Here is a 22,155-nt window from a genome sequence, read left to right on the forward strand (position 1 = left end):
TCTCATTTCGACTTTCGTTCCTTTCGTTCAACGTTTCCTGTTTTTGATAAACTTCCGAATTCCGTAGGTACATTCCTGTTTTCGTTTTTGATACTCACATTTTTGTGATTCAGACGGCTGCTGACACTGTACGCCGCTTCCAGGTCTTTATTTGGTATGGGAGGTTTGGGCCCTGTGCTTTTGATGCCAATGGCTTTGCCGATTGGTGCGATCCAGTATCTGTTGGGGTCGAAAGGAAAACACAAACGAAAGAAAGTGATTATTAATGTGATTTTGGTTGGACGGACAGGTTTTGCGGGGCAACTGAGCCGGTTTTTTTCGGGGGAGATGCGTAGTAAATTCTGAATTCCCATTGACTAGCATAATCTGGTTTGGTGGGGACATCGCATCGGGTTCCTCCCTCGTGCGTCACTCGCTCTGCTAGAACGACGATAAATGTCTATCAAGGCAACCGGTAGCACTTAGTGTCGTCACGATCGAAGGTGCGATAAGCAAATACCCTTAATATTTGGAGAAACACGAATCACATCCCGCGGATAAGCGGAGCAGAACTGTACATAACATGTAACGCGACGTGCAAGAAGAAGAAGAAGAGAGGCGGTTACCCTGAAAATTATCAAAATCACTGTCGGACGGTCTGGTGGGCGCTCGGTCAGCAACCAGTTCAACGAATTTTGGCCGTTGTTTTGAGTTGTGATTAGTAATAAGCTGACGCGAAAATGCGTTGGACTTGGAGCTTGTGATCAACCAACCAACCAACCTACAAGTTGTTGAAGATAAGCGATTTAATGTTATCGGACAGCGTGGTGTGTGGTGAGTCAGTTTACGATACGGATTGGAAATGTTGGATCATCATAAAAGGGCATTCGGAGATTTCTTATCGTTCAAGATTGATATCTTGATTGATGTACGCAGAGAGATTTCTAAGCATTTTACCAAAACGTACATAGGTATATTCCACGAAACAATTTGAAAATATTAACAATAGGTAATATGACATAAACTACAGGCTAAATTTTGGTAATCTTAGACCCCCCTTCCATAAACAATTTAAAAGTTTATATGGACTGTGGGCTTTTCCCAGAACCCATCTCTCCTCCTAATAGTCTACATTGTTTTTGGTTTATTGTTTCGTAGTTCGAGATTTCTTGCACTGGTTGGCGTGGCCACTTACTTTCTGCGCGATACAAGAATTCTGGTCTCGTGAACCAAGGACTGACTGGATCAGAGCATAGGCCACTTCACCACCCTTGTTCAGACAACGTTCAGATTCGATATGTCTCTGTCTCAATTTCGGTGACTCGAAAAGATACAATTTGCCGATACTTTCTTGGATCTACTCTCAACCAAGCCAGAACGGTTGTTACATCCGTCCCCATGTATCGTTAATTGACTGAAATTGAGTGATTCTCCTTAACACTTTTAAGCAGTCGCACTCCGAATACTCCGGTTTTTTGCTGCTACTACTAGGGCACAGCGTGGCGAGCCCTTGTCGATGATCCTGAAGTACGCTGCAGCGCAGTACACTTTCAGTGGACGAAAACATGGATCGTAACTCAACTGGCCGGGTCATAGTACGGAATTTGAACGTCCGTCAGGAATCTGAACTCACCAACCGCCTCTCGAAGTCCTCCGTCGTTATTGGATCATCGCACACTATGCGAGATCTCCACACGTCCTGAATAAGGGTTTTTCCGTGCACAGTAGAAGTAGCTACGATGTCCGGTGGGTCAAAGTGACTCATAACCACGTGCAGAACATGTCGTTCAGTAGGAACGATGACTACTATCAGCAACGGTAGAAGATCTACACAAAATTGTGTATCAAACACGAATAAATCGTCCTTGGGACCCACCTCATTCGACAATGGTACTTTTTCTACTAAGAAGGACTTCGCAACTTTGTTGACGTCGGCCCCGTTCCGTCGAAGAACGTCCTCGGAATTGGACTGCCGGTTTCAAATCTCGAGTCCAGCCTGATTGAAAATCCAGCACACCTCATTGACTATACCTACCATCTCTTTGATACTGTCTCAGCTATCAGGAAAATCGTCTACGTAGGTTTTCTTGATGATTGCCGAGGCCGCTTCTAGGTACAGGTTCCTACATGTGTTGAGCGAGACATGGATAACATGATGTTCCGAAAGCTATGACATCCATTACGTAGATTGTTGTGCTTGTTTCTGGAATAGAAAGCGTTGAGCGTGTCGGCCTTCCTGCCTAACCAACAACAGGTGAAACATATATCGTCTGCGCCAACTGCTACATATTGACGTTGCCGTAATCCTTACATGACCTTCAGAAGTGGAGTCAAGAGATCTTGTTCAGTAAGCAGCATACGCGCCAACTTGTGACGTAGTTGGGGGGGCAAGGCCTCTCAAAATCAATGAAATACTGTCAAAATCGATGCAGTTTATCCAAATTACGCATATTTAAGTGGAAACTAGCGCATTTAGTCGAAAAAAGTTGCATTTTGATCAATTTTGAAGAGCTTTGCCCCCCCCCCCAACTACGTCACAAGTTGGCGCGTATGGTAAGCAGCATTCCAGCATTGTATTGAGAGACGTCCTTCCCGCACGTGCTGCCGCGTCCCACACAATTCATACTTTCCCGGGAAGGTATTTGGGATGGGACGATGGGAAGTCTTCAGTAGTTTTGTGAGCATATCCACGCTCCGCATACTCGTCCATCTGCTCTAACACCTTCATTTTTTTTTGGGTAGTTTGGGCCAAGATCTACCTAGCTCGCCGGTCTTTAAGTGACTCCAAAGGCGTTGTAGGGTTTACTTGCTTACTTGGTGGACTACAACTCATAGCGGTGAGTCTACGCCGAATGAAGCATTCGTCTCCACTGGTCTCGGTCCTGGGCCAATTGCTTCCAGTTACCCTGAACGTTTAGAACCCTTAGGTCCTCCTCAAGTGCAAAAAGCCACCGTGTGCGCGACCTACCACGAAGCCGACGACCCCTTCCTGGTTCTCTGCAGAATATGATTTTAGCTTGTCGTTTCTCCGGCATACGAGCTACGTGCCCAGGCTACCGCAGCCTGCCGTGTTTTATTCGCTTCACTATATCCATCTCTTTATATTTGGTACAATTCGTGGTTCATGCGACGCCGCCAGATGCCATCTTCCAGTTTACCGCCGAGTATTGTTCGCAGCACTTTACGTTCGAATAATCCAAAGGCTCTCCTATCAGCTTCTCTCAACGTCCACGATTCATGGCTGTATAAAGAAACCGGAAGAATCAGAGTCTTGTACAACGCGAGTTTTGTCTTCGTTTGCAGCCTACGGGACTTCAGCTGGTTTCGCAGATCGAAAAAGGCCCGATTCGCAACTGTAATCCGTCTTTTCACCTCGCGGGTAACATCATTATCGCACATTATTAGAGTACCAAGATAAACAAATTCGTCCACAACATCAAACTTTCCACCACCTACAGGGTGGCCAGTGAATTTCAGATTTTGATTTCCCGGTTTTCTCCCGGTTTTTTCCCGAAATTTTCATTTTTTTCCCGGTTTTACTTGTTTGTTTACTTGTGTTGAATAAAATAATCCCTATCGGTTCAGGAGCTGTTCCAGGATAAATTTCAGAACTAACATATGTTTGAATTTTCAATTTAACTCCTGGGTGAACTTCAAGAGATTCTTTTGGGTAAAATTCAGAAATAATCTCTTAAGAATTTTAATTCCTGATGACATTTTTTGCAATGCCAATGAAACATAGGTTTCTGTAAAAACTGTACATGTACATTTTTGCAACTGTAAAGTACTTTCACATTTCTTCTCATTTTTAGTTTGAACGTCAAAACATCATTTCCACTAGAATTGATACAGTATGCCTGATACTTGTGTTAAAACTTTGAAGATGTTTCATATCAACTTAATTTAAACAACATGTTCAGATTCAGCCATTTTTGGCACACAGGCTTCTTTGAAAAATATTTAAACTTTTGATGGAAAGCAATTATATTACAGAAATTCTTGCATGAATCGCCCAAGAAACCGTTTGTCTTCGCAGTACGCAGTTGCGAAGGAATGACAAATCAAATGGCTGTCACTGTGGAATTTTTATTCCAGGAATTGGTCTAAAACTTTCTTGAGCGATTCCTTTTGAACACGAAACTGGCCTTATTGCTGAATTCCTTTGAGCAATCGTTAATTCCTTTTAACAATTTTACATTTTTTTCAGAAAGCCTATAGGCTTTATTGTTTTGTGTTCGTCTCTCATGTTCCATATAATACCATTATTTGTTTTAGTAACACTTGCCAAAAAACTGCTTAGAATTACGGTGATTCTAGGTTTCAGTTTAGTTGTACATAACTGTTGTTAAAATTTAGCCAACGACAACGTCCTATTTGCTCCATTTAGTCTGTCGTTTATCAATTCCTTGTTGCTGTTGTTAAAATACATTTCCCACGATTTCAATTTGATGTAGACAAGTGAAAAGAAACATGTGAGTGCCCTTGTTAGTTTTTGTAGCATTATTGTATTTTGGTGACATCGATACAAGACTAATTCAGAGGAAGATTGCCCTTTATTAAAGTTTACTGAAACTCTTTACATTATTACGCAGGAATTATAAATTATTGTTTCTTCTTGATTTGCAGAAAACTAAGAATAAAAGCAGTTATAACTTTTAAAATGACTTAACAGATCGACTTCAGCAACCGATATTATGATTTTAAAATTCTCAACATCTAAATATAACGCAAGTCGTATTTTCAATAAAATATATCGAAATATTGCAACTTCTTTTAAACCAGCAACAAGCTTGGCATTACAGATTATTTTCATGGATGATAAAAAAGTGATTAATAATTAGAAATAATAGAGCAGTATGGAATTATTCCTGGAAATGCAAAATTTTCCCGGTGGTAATCTGAATTCCCGAATATTTCCCGGTTTTTTCCCGATGATTCCGAATTCCCGACTTTTTCCCGGTTCTCCCGGTTTTCCCGGTTCGCTGGCCACCCTGCACCTAGCACCACTTCGTCACCACTACCACGGCCGGACCGACGTTGACCACCAGCAACCATGTACTTGGAGTTAATCGTTAGTCCAATCCTCGCAGTCTCCCTTTTAAAAGGTATGAACGCTTCTTCTACGGCCCCACGGTCGATCCCGATGATGTCGATATCATCCGCGAAGCCCAGGAGCATATGCGACCTCGTGACAATCGTTCCGCTCCTTTGCACACCAGCTCTCCTTATCGCTCTTTCCAGCTCTATGTTGAACAGTAAGTGCGAAAGGGCATCGCCCTGCTTCAGCCCGTCTAAGGTTACGAACGATGACGAAATTTCATCCGCAAGGCATCGTACACAAGTTACGTAACGCTATAGGGAATGGGAAGGGGGGGGGGGGGTGTTCAAGCGTAGCGTTACGATCCATACAATTATTTTTGAGTGTCCATACAAAAAGCGTTACATGGGGAGAGGGAGGGGGTCTGAAAAGGCTGATTTTAGCGTTACGTAATTTGTGTATCATGCCCAACCCGTACACTTGGCTTCGAACCGTCAAGCGTCTCACGAATCAGTCTAATCAGCTTCGCTGGAAAACCATGTTCGATCATAATCTGCCATAATTCATTTCTCTTCACTGAATCGTACGCCGCCTTGAAATCAATAAACAGATGATGGGTCTGCAAGTTGTACTCCCGAAATTTATCGAGAATCTGCTGCAGGGTGAACATTCGATCCGTCGTTGATCGGCCCTCACGAAAGCCCACTTGGTATTCGCCGAAGAAGGACTCCTCAATCGGCCTCAGCCTGTTAAACAGAATTCCGGACGCAATTTTGTACGCTGAATTGAGATGTGTTATTCCTCTGTAATTCGCGTGCTCCAGTCGATGCCCTTTTTTGTATAGAGGGCAAATGAGACCATTCAACCAACAGGCAGTTCTTCCTCTTCCCATATATCCAATATAATACGGCTCAACCGGGAGTTCGTCCTTCCCAGCAGCCTTATTGATCTTCAGCCCTCTAATGGCTGTCTTGACCTCGTCTAGCGTTGGAGGTTCCACAGCTTGTCCGTCGTCGTCGATTCGAATTCTGTCTGTCGCTCTTGCATTCCCACCGTTCAACAACTCCTCGAAGTGCTCTCTCCACCTGGCAGCCACCATTGTTTTGTCTGTCAGCAAGTTTCTTTCACGGTCGTTGCACATGACGGGAGAAGGCGCTATTTTTCTCCGCACGCCATTGACAGTTTTGTAAAACCTCCGCATATCATTCTGCTCCATACTTTCTTGCGCCTGAGCAATCACATTGGGTTTTCACCAATGGTCTTTACCGCAAAGTAGTCGTTGCTAAAATTGTCTTCCGAAAATCGTCTACCATCGTCGGTTTGGAATGTCTGCTTCGTCTCTCAAGCTTGTCCAGTGTCAGCTTTAACGCAGCATGATTGAGTCCAATAAGAATTGTTGGCACCGCATTGGAAAAGCTTCGTACTGGAAGCCCCCTCGAGTGTGGGAATTCCTTGGAGAGATCCTCATAGCCCACGCTTTGTTGAGGCAGGCACTGTTTGGACTTCCGACATGGTATACTCCGGTCGATCATGGACGCTCGAAATGCGCAGCTCAACTTCACGACCAGCTCCTTCCTAGTAACGCTTTCGATTCGTTGGATGCATTGTGAACTTACGTTACCCTGCAATCTAAGCTCTTCGGCAATTTCTTCTTTCATCAGCGTGATCTTGGAGCAGAAATTCGCACTCGGTTCTACACAACCGTCGATTTCACATGGTTACGTTATTCTGTGTATGGCATTCCCAATCATACGGAGACTCAGTGGCGTCTTATAACCTCACTTTTTACCTGTTCAACGACACTAAAACTTGCAATTTTGAAGAATTCGCGATCGAAATCAAAATGTAAATGAGTGAAAACAACTGTTCTTGTCATTCTACTAATTTCAAGTTAATTTGTTCATAAAATTTAAAAAAATGTACTTGTTGAACAGGTAGATTTCAGGTTAGAGAATCGCCACTGTGGACAGCTTTCCTAAATACAAGCTCTGACAATAGCATTGGACTCTACAGATGATCCTGCAAATTTGCAGCTTTGATGTAGTTAACCATGTTTCTGATCTCCCTGATAAAGTGAATAACCGTGTTGAATTGTTCACGTTCGGAGGCGAAGCGTACCGAATCTTTACTAGAAGATAAGAATGAACTGTTCCGGTCGTCCCGCAGTGTTTCAATAATCTTAGAAAGTGCAGATGGCAGAATTAGAATGCTGAGAACTTTCTCCATGGCGCGTCCTATCAAGCATTTCTGAAGCCTGGCGAGGTACTAAAATATTCCTTGATATTCTTTCGGGACTTGCTTTTGAGATTCTCCCATAGGTTCCTTTTGAAATTCTTCAGGAGTTCCTCCGACATTTTCGTCAGAAATTCGAATGGGAATTCTTCCAAGATTATATTCTGAAACTTCCTCAGAAATACCTTCTGATATTCCTTCATAAAATTTCTGGGATTCCTCCAGAAGTTTTCTGGCAATTTATCCGGAGTTCTTCTGGGATTTTTCAAAGAGGTTCATACTGCCAGAAAAAACTTTCTGGGACTCGTCCAAGAATTTCTGTAGGTTTTTTTTGGTATTCTTGTCAAGATTCGTTCAGGTGTTTCTTCTGGGAGAACAGTAATGGATTCCTCCAAGAGCTCTTGATGGATTCTGTCTAGAATCGTTTTTGGCATTTTTCCATGATTTCTTACTGCGTTTCCTCCAAGAGTTTATCCTGAAAATGCTCCAGAAGTTGTATCTGGAAGTCTCTAGGAGTTCCTTCTGGGAATTCTTCTGGACTTGTTTCTGCGCATGTCCCAAGAGTTTCTGGGAATTCTTCAGGGGCTCCTTCTGGAAACCCTCCAGGAGTACCATCTTCAAACCGTTCAAGAGTTTTTAGAAAATCATCTACAAATTCCTTCTGGGCACCTCCTGGTGTTTCTTATGGAATTCTCCCAGAAGTTTTTGCTAGTTCCTACTGAAAATCCTCCAAAAGTTCCTTATGAGAATCAATCAGATTTTTTTCTGGGACTCTTGCAGGGGTTCCTTCTAGAAATCCCCCAAGTGTTCCTTGTAGGAATTAACTAGGACGTCTTGTTGAGTGCAAGTGTGCGCGATTTGATTATAAAAATGAGCTGCACTGTGCACATTTTCAATGCTGAATGCCATCTCTGATTCTCAGAAGGAAAGTCTTTTGAGGTATCCACAGGGTGGAATTGTTGAAGGAATTCAAGATGGTATTCATGACCAATATACAGATGGAGTTTCTGAAAGAGCCTCCACAAGGAATTCCTGGAGAAATCCCCTCAGAAGATATTCTTAGAGGAATCCTCTATTGGAGTTTCTGGAGAAATGCCTACCAGGAATGACGAAAGGAATCCAAAATCAATGGCATTTTTGAAGTACTTGACAGATGGATATTCTGGCAAGGACTTTCAGAAAATCGTCACTCACAACATTTTTGAAGACGAGGTGTAAATAGTGGGACGGTTTCAGCGACAGTTACTCATATGTGTTTATACGATTTATGATACCGGACACTTTTCAAAGTAATGTCAGTTGATTTTAACAAATGTTCAATTGAATTCTTGATATTTTTTCTGGCACGGTGTATCATGATCGCTAGTAAATTAATTATAATCTGAAGCAACTATTCAGACTTCTACTAAAAAAAAAAAAATCTGAAGCAACTATTCAGACTTCGACGAAAAACCAAATTTAGGTACCAGCATATCCATTCCAAATAAGCTTGACTTTATGTGACTAGATATATGAGGCGATATGCGACATAATGAATGGAGAAAAGGCATTTACATCGTGCTGAACCTCGACTACAGTGACAAGTAAGTGCGTTCTAAATGCCCATATAGGAACACTTTTTGGACTTTGTCTTATCAAACCAACCGAATGCCCCTCTATATAGATTACTTGCTTTATCAGACCAAACGACTTACACACACCCGTTGTTGGTCCGCGACACAATCTGATTTTGAATATGGCCTGGCGGCAACAATCGAGTGCCATAAATATTCCGTTATGCAATTTCTGACGCGCCGTTCCCATCGATCCCCATTTGGAATTATAAAAATGTCCATACCTCAACGCTTCGAAAATTGATTTCCTGCTTTGCATACGTGGTCGATCAATGGTCAGTAACAACACCGAATGGCATTCATTAGGTTCCCTCCCTCCGAAGGGCTTTATGGGGGATGGTACGACAAATGTTGCGGTACAACTATGGCCACCACGGTCTGCTTAGGGGTCGCGTGCTCATAATTAGCATGTCTGATTGGTGGATAAATCTCACGCGCCGGACATAAATTACGGAACGCAGTGTAAGTAGCTACTTGCGAGAGGTTTATGGAAGTATCACACTGAAGACTTTTTGAATTCCAAGACTTCTTATTAACAAAAAAATAAAAGAGGATTTTAACGTAACGTCATTATCAGACGTTGCCATTAGCGTTCTAATGGACAGTTTTGGTTTTCAAACACATTCCAAGTTTTCTTCTCAACATTGGGAGGGTTGCGTGCTCAACATTATGGGCAGTGAATATGAAATAATAGTCACAAGGTTGTCTATTTTTGTTGATGTTTGGCTTGTGACGATGTCAACGGTTCCAAATTAGTGTGCTCTAATGAATAATTAACAACGGTTTACTTCACCTCCGCATAGTGATACGAGCTTGAGCTTCATCATGCTTTTAGTTATACAATTGATATGTGGATAAATAGTTTCGAGTCGCATTTAACTAATTGAATGTACAAAAAATATTCAGCTGAGAATACTGCCACAAATCAATAAAGTGTCCGGCAACTAGTATCAGGCCACATCAGGCTAGTTAAGGAAGTTTTATTATGACGCTTTTTTATGTAACAAGTAACATACCAACTGGTACGCAAAGGGCCTGGTTTTCTGCTAGTGTTATTTGAAAACTTCCACAGTTATAAACTTTACTGAGAATAAAGTAAATAAGTTTAATTTTCACAAAAAAAAAATCAGATGAACTTGTGTTCTTGATATTTTTTTTAAACTTGATGTTATTAAAAACATTTTTTCGGGAAACGGCGAGGAGTTGTCCGTATGTATCATAGTCAACTTCCTGAAGAAAGCATTAGATCTTGAAGCCGCCACCTTCGGTGGGGCGCCACGGGTTTGTTTACAAAAGCGAGCTTTATCGTACGAAAATAAATTCGTGATTGAGAAATGATCATTTTCACTATTTGTTCAATGCGTTTAGTGTTCTTTGGTAAATTTACAAGATGCACAAGTACGAAAATATATTTAGCCCATTTGAAACAACGTTGAAATCTATTAAATGTGAATGTCGCGCCTGCTCTAACAGAAAAAAAAATCACTATGTTTTCAGCTTAATCAACCGCCCATTCAAATCAGCACCACGTACAGCACCAAATTTTTGACTTCACTCCAGTTGTATGTCGATGACATCCGTTTCAGGATGTTGATTATAGTAACCCTACTAGATGATAAGTTATTGCCATCAAGGCATGGACCTATGACTAGTATTTGCATATGTAAAAACTAATGTAATGTGATTTATTTATTAGGTAATTCTCTCATTTCATGCTCAACTTGTCTCGATATAACAAACATACACAGGTCCCTTATAAATGCTTAATATGTCCGAATCGAGTCCTACGTTGGGCGCAAATGTAACAAAGTTTTACGGCACACTACAAATGCATCGTGGCACATTGCGGACACTCAGAACCCTACAAATGCTTATTTTTTCCGGATCAAACCCCACATTTGAGCACTTAGATATGAATGATAAAATGGAAATAACTTTTGTATGAGGATGTTTGATTATTTGTATGGAGCGTAACACAGCGGTAGACCCCCTCCCACCCCTCTTAGCGTTGCGTAATATGCGAACGAACCCAAAGTACATCCCCAGGACTACGAGGTTCTACAATGGGAAGCAATAAGCTGCGTTTTTGCTAGAGTGCCGGTAGAGGCGCTTTTCTGATAAATGCGGTAAACGTGATAACAGTGTAAAGTAACGGCGAAGGTTACGCTATGCAATCGTAGATGGCGCTCGTGTTTCACGTGTTTTTCACATATACAGCGGCACCGCCTGGCACCTATCCACTCGGAACATCATGCGCAACACGGGTGGAAAATGCCAGTCAGGAAAAAAAGAAGTAAACAGCTTGAAATTTGTATGGTGATGTAATCAATACTCTGTTACTGCAATGAATCCAGAAGAAACGCGTAGTGATAATGATTTTGTTTCTAATTTGCAATTTTTTGCCCCAAGCCACAAATTGCTGCGATGCGGAGCAAGTGCAAGCCAGCGATTTGACCATACAAGAAAAAAGATTTTACTTCTAATTTGGTGGCGCCATCTCTGAGAAAAACAAGCTTTGATTTCTTACTATTGTTCTTAGTCCATCAGTCAATCCTTTAATCGTATTTTCTTCTGGCAGTTTGCCTTTTGTTCACAGAGTCCGTTGCAAACATAGTCCGAGTTTGATCTGAGAATTTGTTATCCTAAGGGCACCTTGATTCGGGCAACAATATAAGACCGTCTACATTTTGATGTTCGTGCTAGGGGACGGTTTGTTTGTTTTGTACTTAATCGTTGCCCTAAATGACCTGAGCCCTACAAATACATATTAATGATCAGGGACAGATGTACAAACCATAGTATGACATACATACAACACAAACTAACAAAATGTTCTCAACAAATTACAAACGTAACATCATCTCATGCTCAAAACCAATAAAATAGAAAAATTAGATAACATATCAATTATGAATGTTTTACAAGGTTGGAATTCACATAGTATGAGAGGCTACAATCATTTTTTGGTAGTAAATATCGGGTGTGGAACATTTTCCATATGGATAAAATCATCGAATTAACTACTCAACTTTCAAACATACTATAGCATGTACCTACATAGTTTTGAGTATGTAGTAAGCCCCAAATTTGCTTGTGATGATGTTCATAGTAATTTCGATGAAAATCCTACGGAAAACATTGGAGTTCCACTCATGTTACTAGCAGATGTCATTCCTTCTGGCTGGAAATTCTATAGGGATTCCATCGTGAGTTCCACTTGGTGTGGAGCGGACCTGGTGAGGTGGTTAGAGCACTTGACTATCACGCCGAGGACCTGGGATCGAATCCCACTCCCGACATACTCGCAACATGTGGGTTCTTCTTTCGGAAGGGAAGTAAAACGTGGGTCCCGAGATGAACTAGCCTAGGGTTAAAAATCTCGTTAATACAGACAAAAAAAAAGTTCCACTTGGAATTGAAATTTATTGTGGATCCCATTGAACAAAAGGTTCCCTTGAAATTCATCCAAGAGATTCACCCATATGATTCTTCTGTAATTCTTCCAGAAGTTTCCCCAGGCAGATTTTTTTTTCTGGAATTCTTCCAAATGTTTTCTGGTTATATCAAGAGTTCCTTTTGGGATTTTTCAAAGAGTTTCATCTGAAATTCCTCTAGGAAATCCTTCTGGGACTCGTACAATAATTTCTCCGGTAGCTTCTCCTAGGATTCCTGCAGAATTTCTTCCAGGAGTTCATTCTAGAACGTCGGTCTCGTATTCCTCCAAGAGCTTTTACTGAAATCTCCATGAGTTTATTTTACGAATACTCCAGGAGTTGCTTCTGGAAACTCTCCAGATGTTTCTTCTGTAAGTCATCCAGAAGCAGAGTTAATGTACACGTGCTGTAGTCCCATGTACGGGAGCCGCATTGCAAGCGAGCTCCCAGGAGCACTGTACATTATGAGACCCAAAGTCGTGTGCCGCATTTTTCTCAAGATGTGCCTCATGTGCTTCGTCTCATGCGCTGGTTGGAGTGGAAAATTTTATGACAAAAACTTCCTAAACGAACGAGAATTGAAACCATAACCTTTGCATTGACAGTCACTAGTCGTGACTTATAGCCCAATCACACACTAAGAATAAATCGCAGAATTCTGTGAAAGATTTCATCGAATGTAAACTGTAAAATACGCTTTCACAGATCTTTCTGTGAAATTCAATGTTTTCCATTCCAACTGTCAAAACTTCACAGAAAATTCGGTAAAGGCAAATGAATCGCCGAATTCTGTGAAATTTTCACGTTACACTTCGGTGAACTTCAAAATTTTTATCGCGCGCTATAATTTTTACCAAATTTCTGTAAAAGCCACTGCCAAGCGCGGGTTGTCAAAACAAAATTGTTTGGTGTTAACTGTTATGTTGTGAAGGTGGCAAAAGTAATCATTCAATAAAATAATGTGAAGATCTGTAAAACAACCAAACTAGAAGAAGTTTTGGACCATTCCCAGCAGCGGGATGATAGGCAGGTTAGTATTTTCCGTAAGTAATAATTGCACATTAATAATATGTATCTTTTGTAGCCATTTGTTTCGGCCGCGATGAAATGCCAGGATAAATCACCGCGTTGCATCGTCACATGAACGATCATGTAAAAAACCACTCCTTTTGTCCTGCTGATTCGTGTGTCATGCCCGCGCTACATATTTACAAAAGAACATCGAAATAAATCATCCAGTTTCGAATAAATCCAAAAGAGAATCAATTTCATTTTGATTTGAGAAAACTGAAAAAAAATCTACCAAAAAGTTCGGTGAACTTCAAATTAACAAAATAATAAATCACCGTACATCTGTAGATAAATCACAGGAAGTTCTGTGAAACCAACAAAAACAAACAAATGACAAGACAAGAAAATGTGTGGAGCAAATCACCGAAACGTTCGGTGATTTTTATTTTTACAGATTGTTCGGTGAATCAAAAAATCACCGAACAGTTCACCGAAAATTCTGCTGTTGAGATTTCGGTGATATTTCACAGAATTCTGTGATTTATTCTTAGTGTGCAGACTTTTGAGTTGTGCACGAAAAAAGTTGTTGAGGTTCTTCGTTATCAAGAAGTTGTTTTTCACCTTAAGGTGCCATTAGACTGTTTGTCATTATGCCAAATATTTGTCATTGAAGTCCGACATTTATCCAAGGTTGCTATGATTTACGTTGTGTTGGACATTTGTTGGGCTTGTTTGGCCAAATATTTGTCACGTCTAATGGGACCTAGAAATCAACAGCTCACGCAGCGCATGAGATGAGTTCCCCGGGAGCTATAGGGCACTGCATGGAATTCTCGCCTTCTCTTTCACTCTTACAGAAATTTTGTAAACAACAAGGCCAAGAAACGTCAAAATTCCATACAAAATCAAAACAATGCAGTGCCCTATGCGCTTGGCTCGCACCCACAGGATTTTCGTGCGCCTTCTAGCAGCGCAGCACACTGCGATTTTGAAGAGCTAGCAGACAATTTGGTGGGAGGCTCGCTGTCACATTTATGTTCACATGAGCAATAATGGGAAACTCTGTCCAGGAGGTCCTAATGGCAGCCCTCCTAGTCTTCCTTATGGAAATATTCCAGGAATTATTTGTGTAAATCCTACAGAAATTCCTTCTGAAAATTCTCCAGTCGTTTCATATGGGAATCCAGCCAAGTTTCTTCTTGGAATCTAGCAAAAGTTCTTTATAGAAATTCCCCAGGAGTTTCTTGTGAGAGTCTTCCAGAACTTCTTGTAAGGATTCCTTCAAGATTTTATTCTGGGAATTCTGCAAGAGTGCTTTCTGGGAATCTTTCATGAGTTCCTGGAGAAATCCCTTTAGAATCGTTTTTGTATTTTTTTTTGGGATTTCTTGCTGCGTTTCCTTCACGAGTTCCTTCTGAAAAACCTTCAAGAGTCTATTCTAGCAATCCTCCAGAAGTAGTTTCTGGAAGTTTGCAGTGCAGAAGTTCCTTTTGGGAGTTTTCTTGGAGCTCCTTCAGGGAAATCTCCTGGACTTGTTTCTGCGAGTGCTCTAAGAGTTCTTTCTGGGAATTCTTCAAATTCTTTCTGGGCACCCTCTACGTGTTCCTTATGAAAATCTTCCAGGAGTCCTTTCTGTGATTCTTACAGGTTTTTTTGTTAAATTACTCGGGAGTTTTTTGAAGAAATCCTCCAGGACGTTTTGTTAAGATTTCTACAGGAAAATTCCTAAAGGAGCTTCTGAAGGATTTCTTGATTAAATCCCCAGAAGAAATCCATAAAGAAATCTACAGGAATCCCCAGAAGGACCTTTTTGAAGTATCTCCAGAAGGAATTGCTGATGGCATGATAGCATTTCATGAGCAATCTACAGATTAAGTTTCTGAAACACTCTCCAGAAGGAATACTAAAAGCAATCATTGAAAGGAGCAATCATCAGGAGCTATTTTTGGAAGGTATTTCTGGAGGATCCCCAGAAAAACTTCATCAGTTGGAGTTTCTGGAAACAGGAATTCCAGAAGGAATCCAAAATGGCATTTTTGGTGAAAACGACAGAAACAAGGACTTTAGTTGGCCATACTATCACTTTTAGGATTTAAACTAGTTTTACTTCTGTCGTTTTTGTCCTAATTGTCTGTATTTGTGGTTGTTTGGTCATGATCTAAGCTTCAGAGAGCTAGAGTATTAGTGGTGGTGGGTGAGGTGTGTTGACGGAGTTCGGATGGCCTAAAATCGACACAAACATGTTTGTTTACAAAATGTTCATGCGGCCTTTTCAATTGTTGGTCTTGAAATGGTGAAATTCGATTGTACTTCAATCTAGTTTTTAACCTAATGAGTTACTATTTTAATCATTGAAAACGTTTTTGAAATTCATTCCAAAATTCCTCTGGCAATTTTCTCCCTAAATTCTATCCAAGAATTATCCTCGAATTTCTTTCTCTATGACTCTTAGCACTTCTACCGCAATTCCTTCTTTACAATATTTCACAGTTTCGAACAGAATGCTTTCCACGATTTTCACGAGATTCCTTGAACTTATCGATGTTTTTTTTTTTTGTCTGGAGGTTTACCAGAGATTTTTTTTGCTGGATTTCTTCCAATGCCAATGGTTCTTCCAATATTCCTGTCAGAGGATTTTCCGCCTTTGCTCCCAGAGTTCCTACCATGGTTTCTACCAGAATTTTTCCGGTGTTCGTTCCGGATTTCGTTCGTTGAGAATTCGTTCAAAGTTTCTCCCAGGATTTCTGTTGGAGTTTATAACGGAGTTGCTTCGAAAGGTTTTCCCGATATGCTTCCAGAGGTTCTCGCTGGATTCCTTTTGGAGATCTTTGCAAAATTTGTCCAAAGTTTCTTCAGGAATTACTCTTATTGGCTTTCTACGGGATGGCCTTTCAACGGTTTCTCTCGGGAGGTTTAAGTATAAATTCTTCCTGGGATTTTCTCCAGAAAGTTTCAATTGATTTCTCTTAGAAGTTCCTCACGGAATTTCTCTTAGAAATGGTCAGATTTGCTCTTGTAATTTTATCAATATTCAGTCCCAGGTTTACATCCAGAGTTTAATTTTCCGATTTCCTCCCAATTTTCCTAAAATTTTCATCCGAAGCTTCTCTTATAAGTCTTCTTCGAGTTTCTGCAATTTTTACTTGGAATCTTGCCGATATTTCTACTGGAATTTCCTACAAGGAATTTAGTAGATTATCTAGAAGTATTTTGAGAAAAGCTTTTGGAAAAATCCTTCCAAGAACTGCGGAAACAACTAAATATTAGAAAAAATCCAAAAAGGAGCATAAAAAATTACTGAAAAAATCTCAGAAGGATAGCGGCAAGAAATCCTGGAAAGTACTACAAATTAAAGCTTGAGAAAACTTCTGAAAGAAATCACGGCAATAACTGCATGGAAAATATCGACAAAAGTACTTGCGGAATTGCCAAAAAAGAACTCTGAATGACACTCTGCAAAAAAAAATCTAGGAAGTTCCTTTATAATTCCAAACGAAATTCATCGATACATCTCTAGAGGAATTCTTGCCGTAATTCGTGAAGGAAAATCACTAAATCCACGGAGAAATTCTTGGAGAAATTCATGGCTGACTTTCTGGAAAAAAAATCCCGCCGAAATTCTTGTAGGAATCCCTGAATAAATCTCTAAAATAATCCCTAAATAACTTTCTGGATAAATCCGTAGAGAAATTCCTAAAGCAAATTTGAATAAATCTCTAGTGAAGTTACCGGAGAATTCCCCAGAGAAATATCTGAGAAATCCCTGGTGGAATCCTCTGGAGAAAACCATGTAGGAATCTCTAGAGGATTTAGATTAAGCATTGGTAAAATTCCTGGAGGAATCCCAGATGTTCGATAAACTTGCTAGAGAAATTTACAAAGTAATTCTTGAATAAATCGCTAGTGTTTTTTTTTTTTTTTGGAGAAATCCATTGAAGAACAGAAGCAAAACGAATATTGGGGCGGGGCAAGATGGGTCAGTGTTATTTTCGGGCGTATTACTCATGTTTTGATTATGGTAATAATTTTGTTAGATGACCAGCATGAATATACAAAAGTTTGGGGCATTGATTGAAAATATATTCACTCTCATTGGAAATTAAAAATAAAATGGTTTTTAGCCATTTTTCTTATGCGATACATTCCATATAATCTCCATATAAACGGCCGCGGGGCAAGATGGGTCACCTTCAATTTTGAACGTATTTTTGGAGCATTCAAAAGTTATTATTTTTTATTACAAGACTATCTCATAAATGACTTCAATCAAGCGCAATGAACGCTCAAAATTATAACATAAAATTATGATATTATTTTTAGTGAAAACATCGATTTTTAAGTCGCCTTAGGACCACTCAAATCGTAAAGTTTATTATCTTCCAAATAAATTTAGAAAATGTTTACTAGTAGCTCTTGTTTACTCAGTATGGATATGGAGCATATATGAATGCAGAACAAATCTTATATTTTGACCTTTTTCGTTGAGAAAATGTGAATTACTTAAAAGGTGACCCATCTTGCCCCGCACTTTTTTCACGACGCAAAATCGATCACTTGTTAAAACTGCTTGTTTAACATCATATTTTTTATTTATTGAACTTTTTTTCAATTCTTAGCATAGCTAACTAGTGTATTAAAGAGAAGCGGGCGAATACAAACCAATACGATTTGCGTTTACAAAGTTATGGAGATCCATCCTTAGGTGATCCATCTTGCCCCGCCCCACCCTGCAAAGAGCGGAACAACTGCTGCTATCTCTTCAAGGCGTAAGGCGTAAACTTGCTCAATAACAGAATAAGAGGAAATTCAGTTCTACCTGTTCGGGGGCAAACACAATCTTGTCGACATTGTATAAAAATGTTACTATAAACGTTGATTTGTTGTTATTCGTCTTTGATCGGGCTATGACTCAAAACGTTTGTCCAGGTCAGATTCCCTCTTCACAAGTGCATCATCAACCGATACTGACTGACTGCCGATACCACTACTGCTGTGGGAAAATATTGAGGTTATGTTCACGGCCAATAAACACTTACCGCTCCACGAAAATCCTTATCACGAAGATGATTGCCGCCAGTGGAAGGGGATAGACGAGGTGCCGGTAGTCGGCATGATTCACGTCCGGCCGCACTCCCGGTCTGATATCCTCCCAGGTGACGTTCGGCGGCAACCAGACTTTGGTCGACCAAAATGTGTCCGTGACTGTGTGCAGCAGATCCATCGTGTAGGAACGCCCCGGGAAACTAGCTGGCGGGGTAAATTATTGCTTTCTTTTCTTTCTCGGATTACGGTTACCGCCGCACAACAATGAGCTTGAAAGCTGATATTTTTATTACTTCCAACAAGACAACACTGATAGGACTGGCAGCAGGACGATGGCACCGGAACACATCCAGCGAAAAAGACACCAGCAAGTAAACACCGCAACTGAACCGGAGAAGGGCACTCACCGCCGACACTTTCCCCTTGGCCTCTTGGCTTGACTACACACTTTTCGATACGATATGCACTGAGGCCACTCAGGATATATAGAGGCCACTCACGATTACACCCACGAAAGGAATCCCATATCGGAAAGGAAATCACACCTTCTGAGAGATCGCGCAATTTGCACTTTATTCCACCTGCAATCGACGATAATTCGGACGCAAACTGCGGTTCCGCACCTTCCGGGATCACAGTGGCAAGCACTTTTACACCAAATCGATATTTTTCTCCGTTTCCCGATGGCCGCTTTTCGCTTTTTTCGCACCGATCGCGTGGTCACTTTCCTCCACTTCGCACACCAATACAGCAAACCGACTGTCGTCTTGTACAGGCACGGCTCTCCGCGGACGCACAACCGCACTGACAAGATCCACGAACTCGACTGACGAACGAACGAACGGTCACCGCAAACGACGACGACGGCGACGCACGGCACAACACAAGCAAACGGTAAAAATGACATCGGCGGATGAATGACTAATCGCGTGGTGTGACAGTCAGTGACAGCGGCTGACGACCAAGGAGAATACATTTTACTAAGGTGGCGCAGATAAACATTGCAAACCACTGGTTGTCTCTTCCACTCTTCTGGTGTTCTTATGCAACTAAAATAGTGACGTCACTATTTCAGTTCCATAAGAACACCAGAAGAATGGAAGAGACAACCAGTGGTTTGCAATGTTTATCTGCGCCACCTTAGTAAAATGTATTCAGTGGGGTGACACGGCTGTCAAACTCGGTACATCGCCGCTCCACCCAACATCATTTTTGGTACGGCGCGTTTTGGTACCCACTTTCTGGTCGGTTTACCCTAACTTGCTCCTGATTTTCGGGTGTGTGGCTCGTGTGTTGCTAGTGCTTATTTCAGAAATAACACATTTCAAACGAAATCGTTGTTTTTGATGATAGTTTCTCTTTCCTTATCACTTTGCACGATATTATATGTCGCAGCGAAGCAGTGTCGATGTTTCCAGCGCATATTTTCCATGAATTAAGCAATCAAAACAAAAACATTGGACGCCATATTGAATTGAATGCTGGGTAGATGATTCTGGCCCTTCGTCATCCCCCTGAATGTATTCTCCTTGGCTGACGACTGCTCACTTGCCCCCGGTGTGATTCACAACAGCAATCTAACGGTACTCGTAGTACGCACATTTCACGCACACACATGTGCATGGTGCACAATCGAATAACAACCGCTATGTTTTCACGATGAAAATTTCATTCAAATTTTGAGTTTGAATGAATTTTGGAAACATATTGATATTATTTGAATTGATGAGTTAATTTACTAAATTAACTAAATTCTATTTATTTCTCCAGAACAACTCAGTTTATAATGTGTAACAAGATCAAAAACTGAGTTGAAGTTGTTTGGTCAAAAAAACTGAAAACGGCAAGAAAAGGGCTAAGTTTTCAACAAAGAAAAACACACACATTTAACTGTGGAATTTTTAGTTCTGTTTCCTTGTCTTTAATGATACTATATTTGAATAGGATCCCATAACTTCAAAATAAACTAATAAACTATTCATGTAAGTTGAATAAATGAATATTATGTGTATATTTTGTCTGTGGGTACATATTAGATTTCCACAGGAAAAAAGTTTTTCGTTTTAATAGAAGCTCCTCTACTCTGGCTACAACCCTGGATATATCATTCATTCATTTATAAATGAACGAACCATTAGCAAACGGTTGAATGGACTGCGCTCACAGCAATAAACACGTTAAAAAACTAATATGCAACTTGGGTAAAAACTTACCTCACTCCCAGAAAGAACTATTATCCTGCTGTGAGCTCTGTGAGTCACAATTTGAAGACATTTGAACTTTTGTGAAGACATTTATTTTTGTTGAGACAAAGTGAAGACAGATCAGATTATGTGAAGTCTTTTGAAGACATTCGAAAGCTAAAAATTAATATTTATGTTGTATATCCAAAGCAATAATTCTAGTATTGGTGCAATCACAGGTATTATTTCAGATGTAATGTGTGCAACTTTTGTTGATAAAAACTAATAAATTACTTATCATCGTAAATTTTGTAGTAGTTTTTAAATACGATTCAAACATGACGACTATCGTTTTAAAGATATATGCTGAAAACTTGAATTAATTTTGAAACGATTTAATGTGATATTGCCATGAAAAAATTTTGAAACAATTTTCCGTGGATAGAATGACAGTTCATTCGATAAAATGACAGTTCGCCTCGAACAAAACAAAAATTCCCATAAAAACTTAAAATTCATTTTAAAAACAGAACGTGCACCGTGCACCGGAAATTATTGAAATTTTTGATTTCGACTAATTTGAGGGCGGAGATTCTGATTATAAAATAATCTGGATACCCCTAAAGAACCCAATATCACAAGTTACTTGTTTTTATTCGGCAGTTCTTTATAGAATCGACCATTTTTAGGAATGAGCCAGACAATTTCAGAAATTCTTCCAGGTAACTTCTAAAACAATCAAAGTGTATACAGAGTGTCGATTCATTCGTTGAGGGCTCGTTAGATGGGCTGTCTCGATGGTTGAATGTTTACTGGTTGGGATAAAACCCAACTAAAAAGCACTGTCAATGTCAAAATCGATGTTAAAACGAGTTTGAAGTCTGACCCCCGGCTCATTGCAACTCCTCTGGGTATATACAGAACATTTGTGTAAGTATACGAATTAGGGTGGCCCACATTTAAATAAAAAACAAAAATTTCGAAAAATGCCAAGTCTTACCTCCTAAATCAGTTGTTTTGGACTCCCAGAAGCTACGTTAAAAATTTGAGCAAAATCGGTAGAGCCTAAGGGGGCGCTCAAAACGCTTGAATTTGTATGGGAAAACTTGGCCAAATGTATGCAGAAATGTTAAGATTTCGAATTTTTCCGCTGGGTGGCGCTGTAAGCGTTCAATTAATAAACCCTTTTGTATTATTGCAGGTGACTATTTAGGAATTCTTCTGAAACAGCCCCAGGAATAGATCTTAAAAAGCTCCCTGGGGAATTCCTCCAGGAGCTCATCGGGGATTAATTTGGGAGTTCATCAGGAACTCCTCTATGAATTTCTTCAAGAGTTTCTCGGCTATTTATCCAGGTGTTTGCAAATTCCTCCAGGAGTTCCCCAGGAATTCCTCTAGGAGCTCCTCGAGGAATCTTCCAGGATTTACTCGGGAATTCTCCAGAAGTTTCCCGGATTCCTTCAGCAGTTAATTGGAAATTCTTACTGGAGTTCCTTGGGCATTCCTCTACGAGTTCCTCGAGAATTTTTCCAGCATTTCTTGGGGAATTTCTCCATATGCTCCTCGGAATTCCTTCAGGAATTCCTCGGACATTTTTCCAGGTGTCTCTTGGATTTTTTTCC

The 22,155-nt window shown here is 40.4% G+C and overlaps 1 protein-coding gene across 1 annotated transcript in view; it reads right to left on the reverse strand.

The window, feature by feature from the left end:
- The window catches only part of LOC109432412 (ceramide synthase 6), an 83,748-nt gene extending 64,558 nt beyond the window's left edge, over positions 1–19,190 (reverse strand). Inside the window, exons 1-2 of the mRNA XM_019708757.3 lie at positions 18,344–19,190; positions 99–219 (exon numbers count right to left, since the gene is read on the reverse strand). Of these exons, the coding sequence (XP_019564302.3) occupies positions 99–219; positions 18,344–18,528 (306 nt within the window). The 5' untranslated portion in view covers positions 18,529–19,190. The remainder of the gene's footprint in view (positions 1–98; positions 220–18,343) is intronic.
- Between the last annotated feature and the right edge of the window lie 2,965 nt (positions 19,191–22,155).

Source organism: Aedes albopictus, chromosome 3 (genome assembly GCF_035046485.1).
Source record: "Aedes albopictus strain Foshan chromosome 3, AalbF5, whole genome shotgun sequence".
Lineage (NCBI taxonomy): Eukaryota > Metazoa > Arthropoda > Insecta > Diptera > Culicidae > Aedes > Aedes albopictus.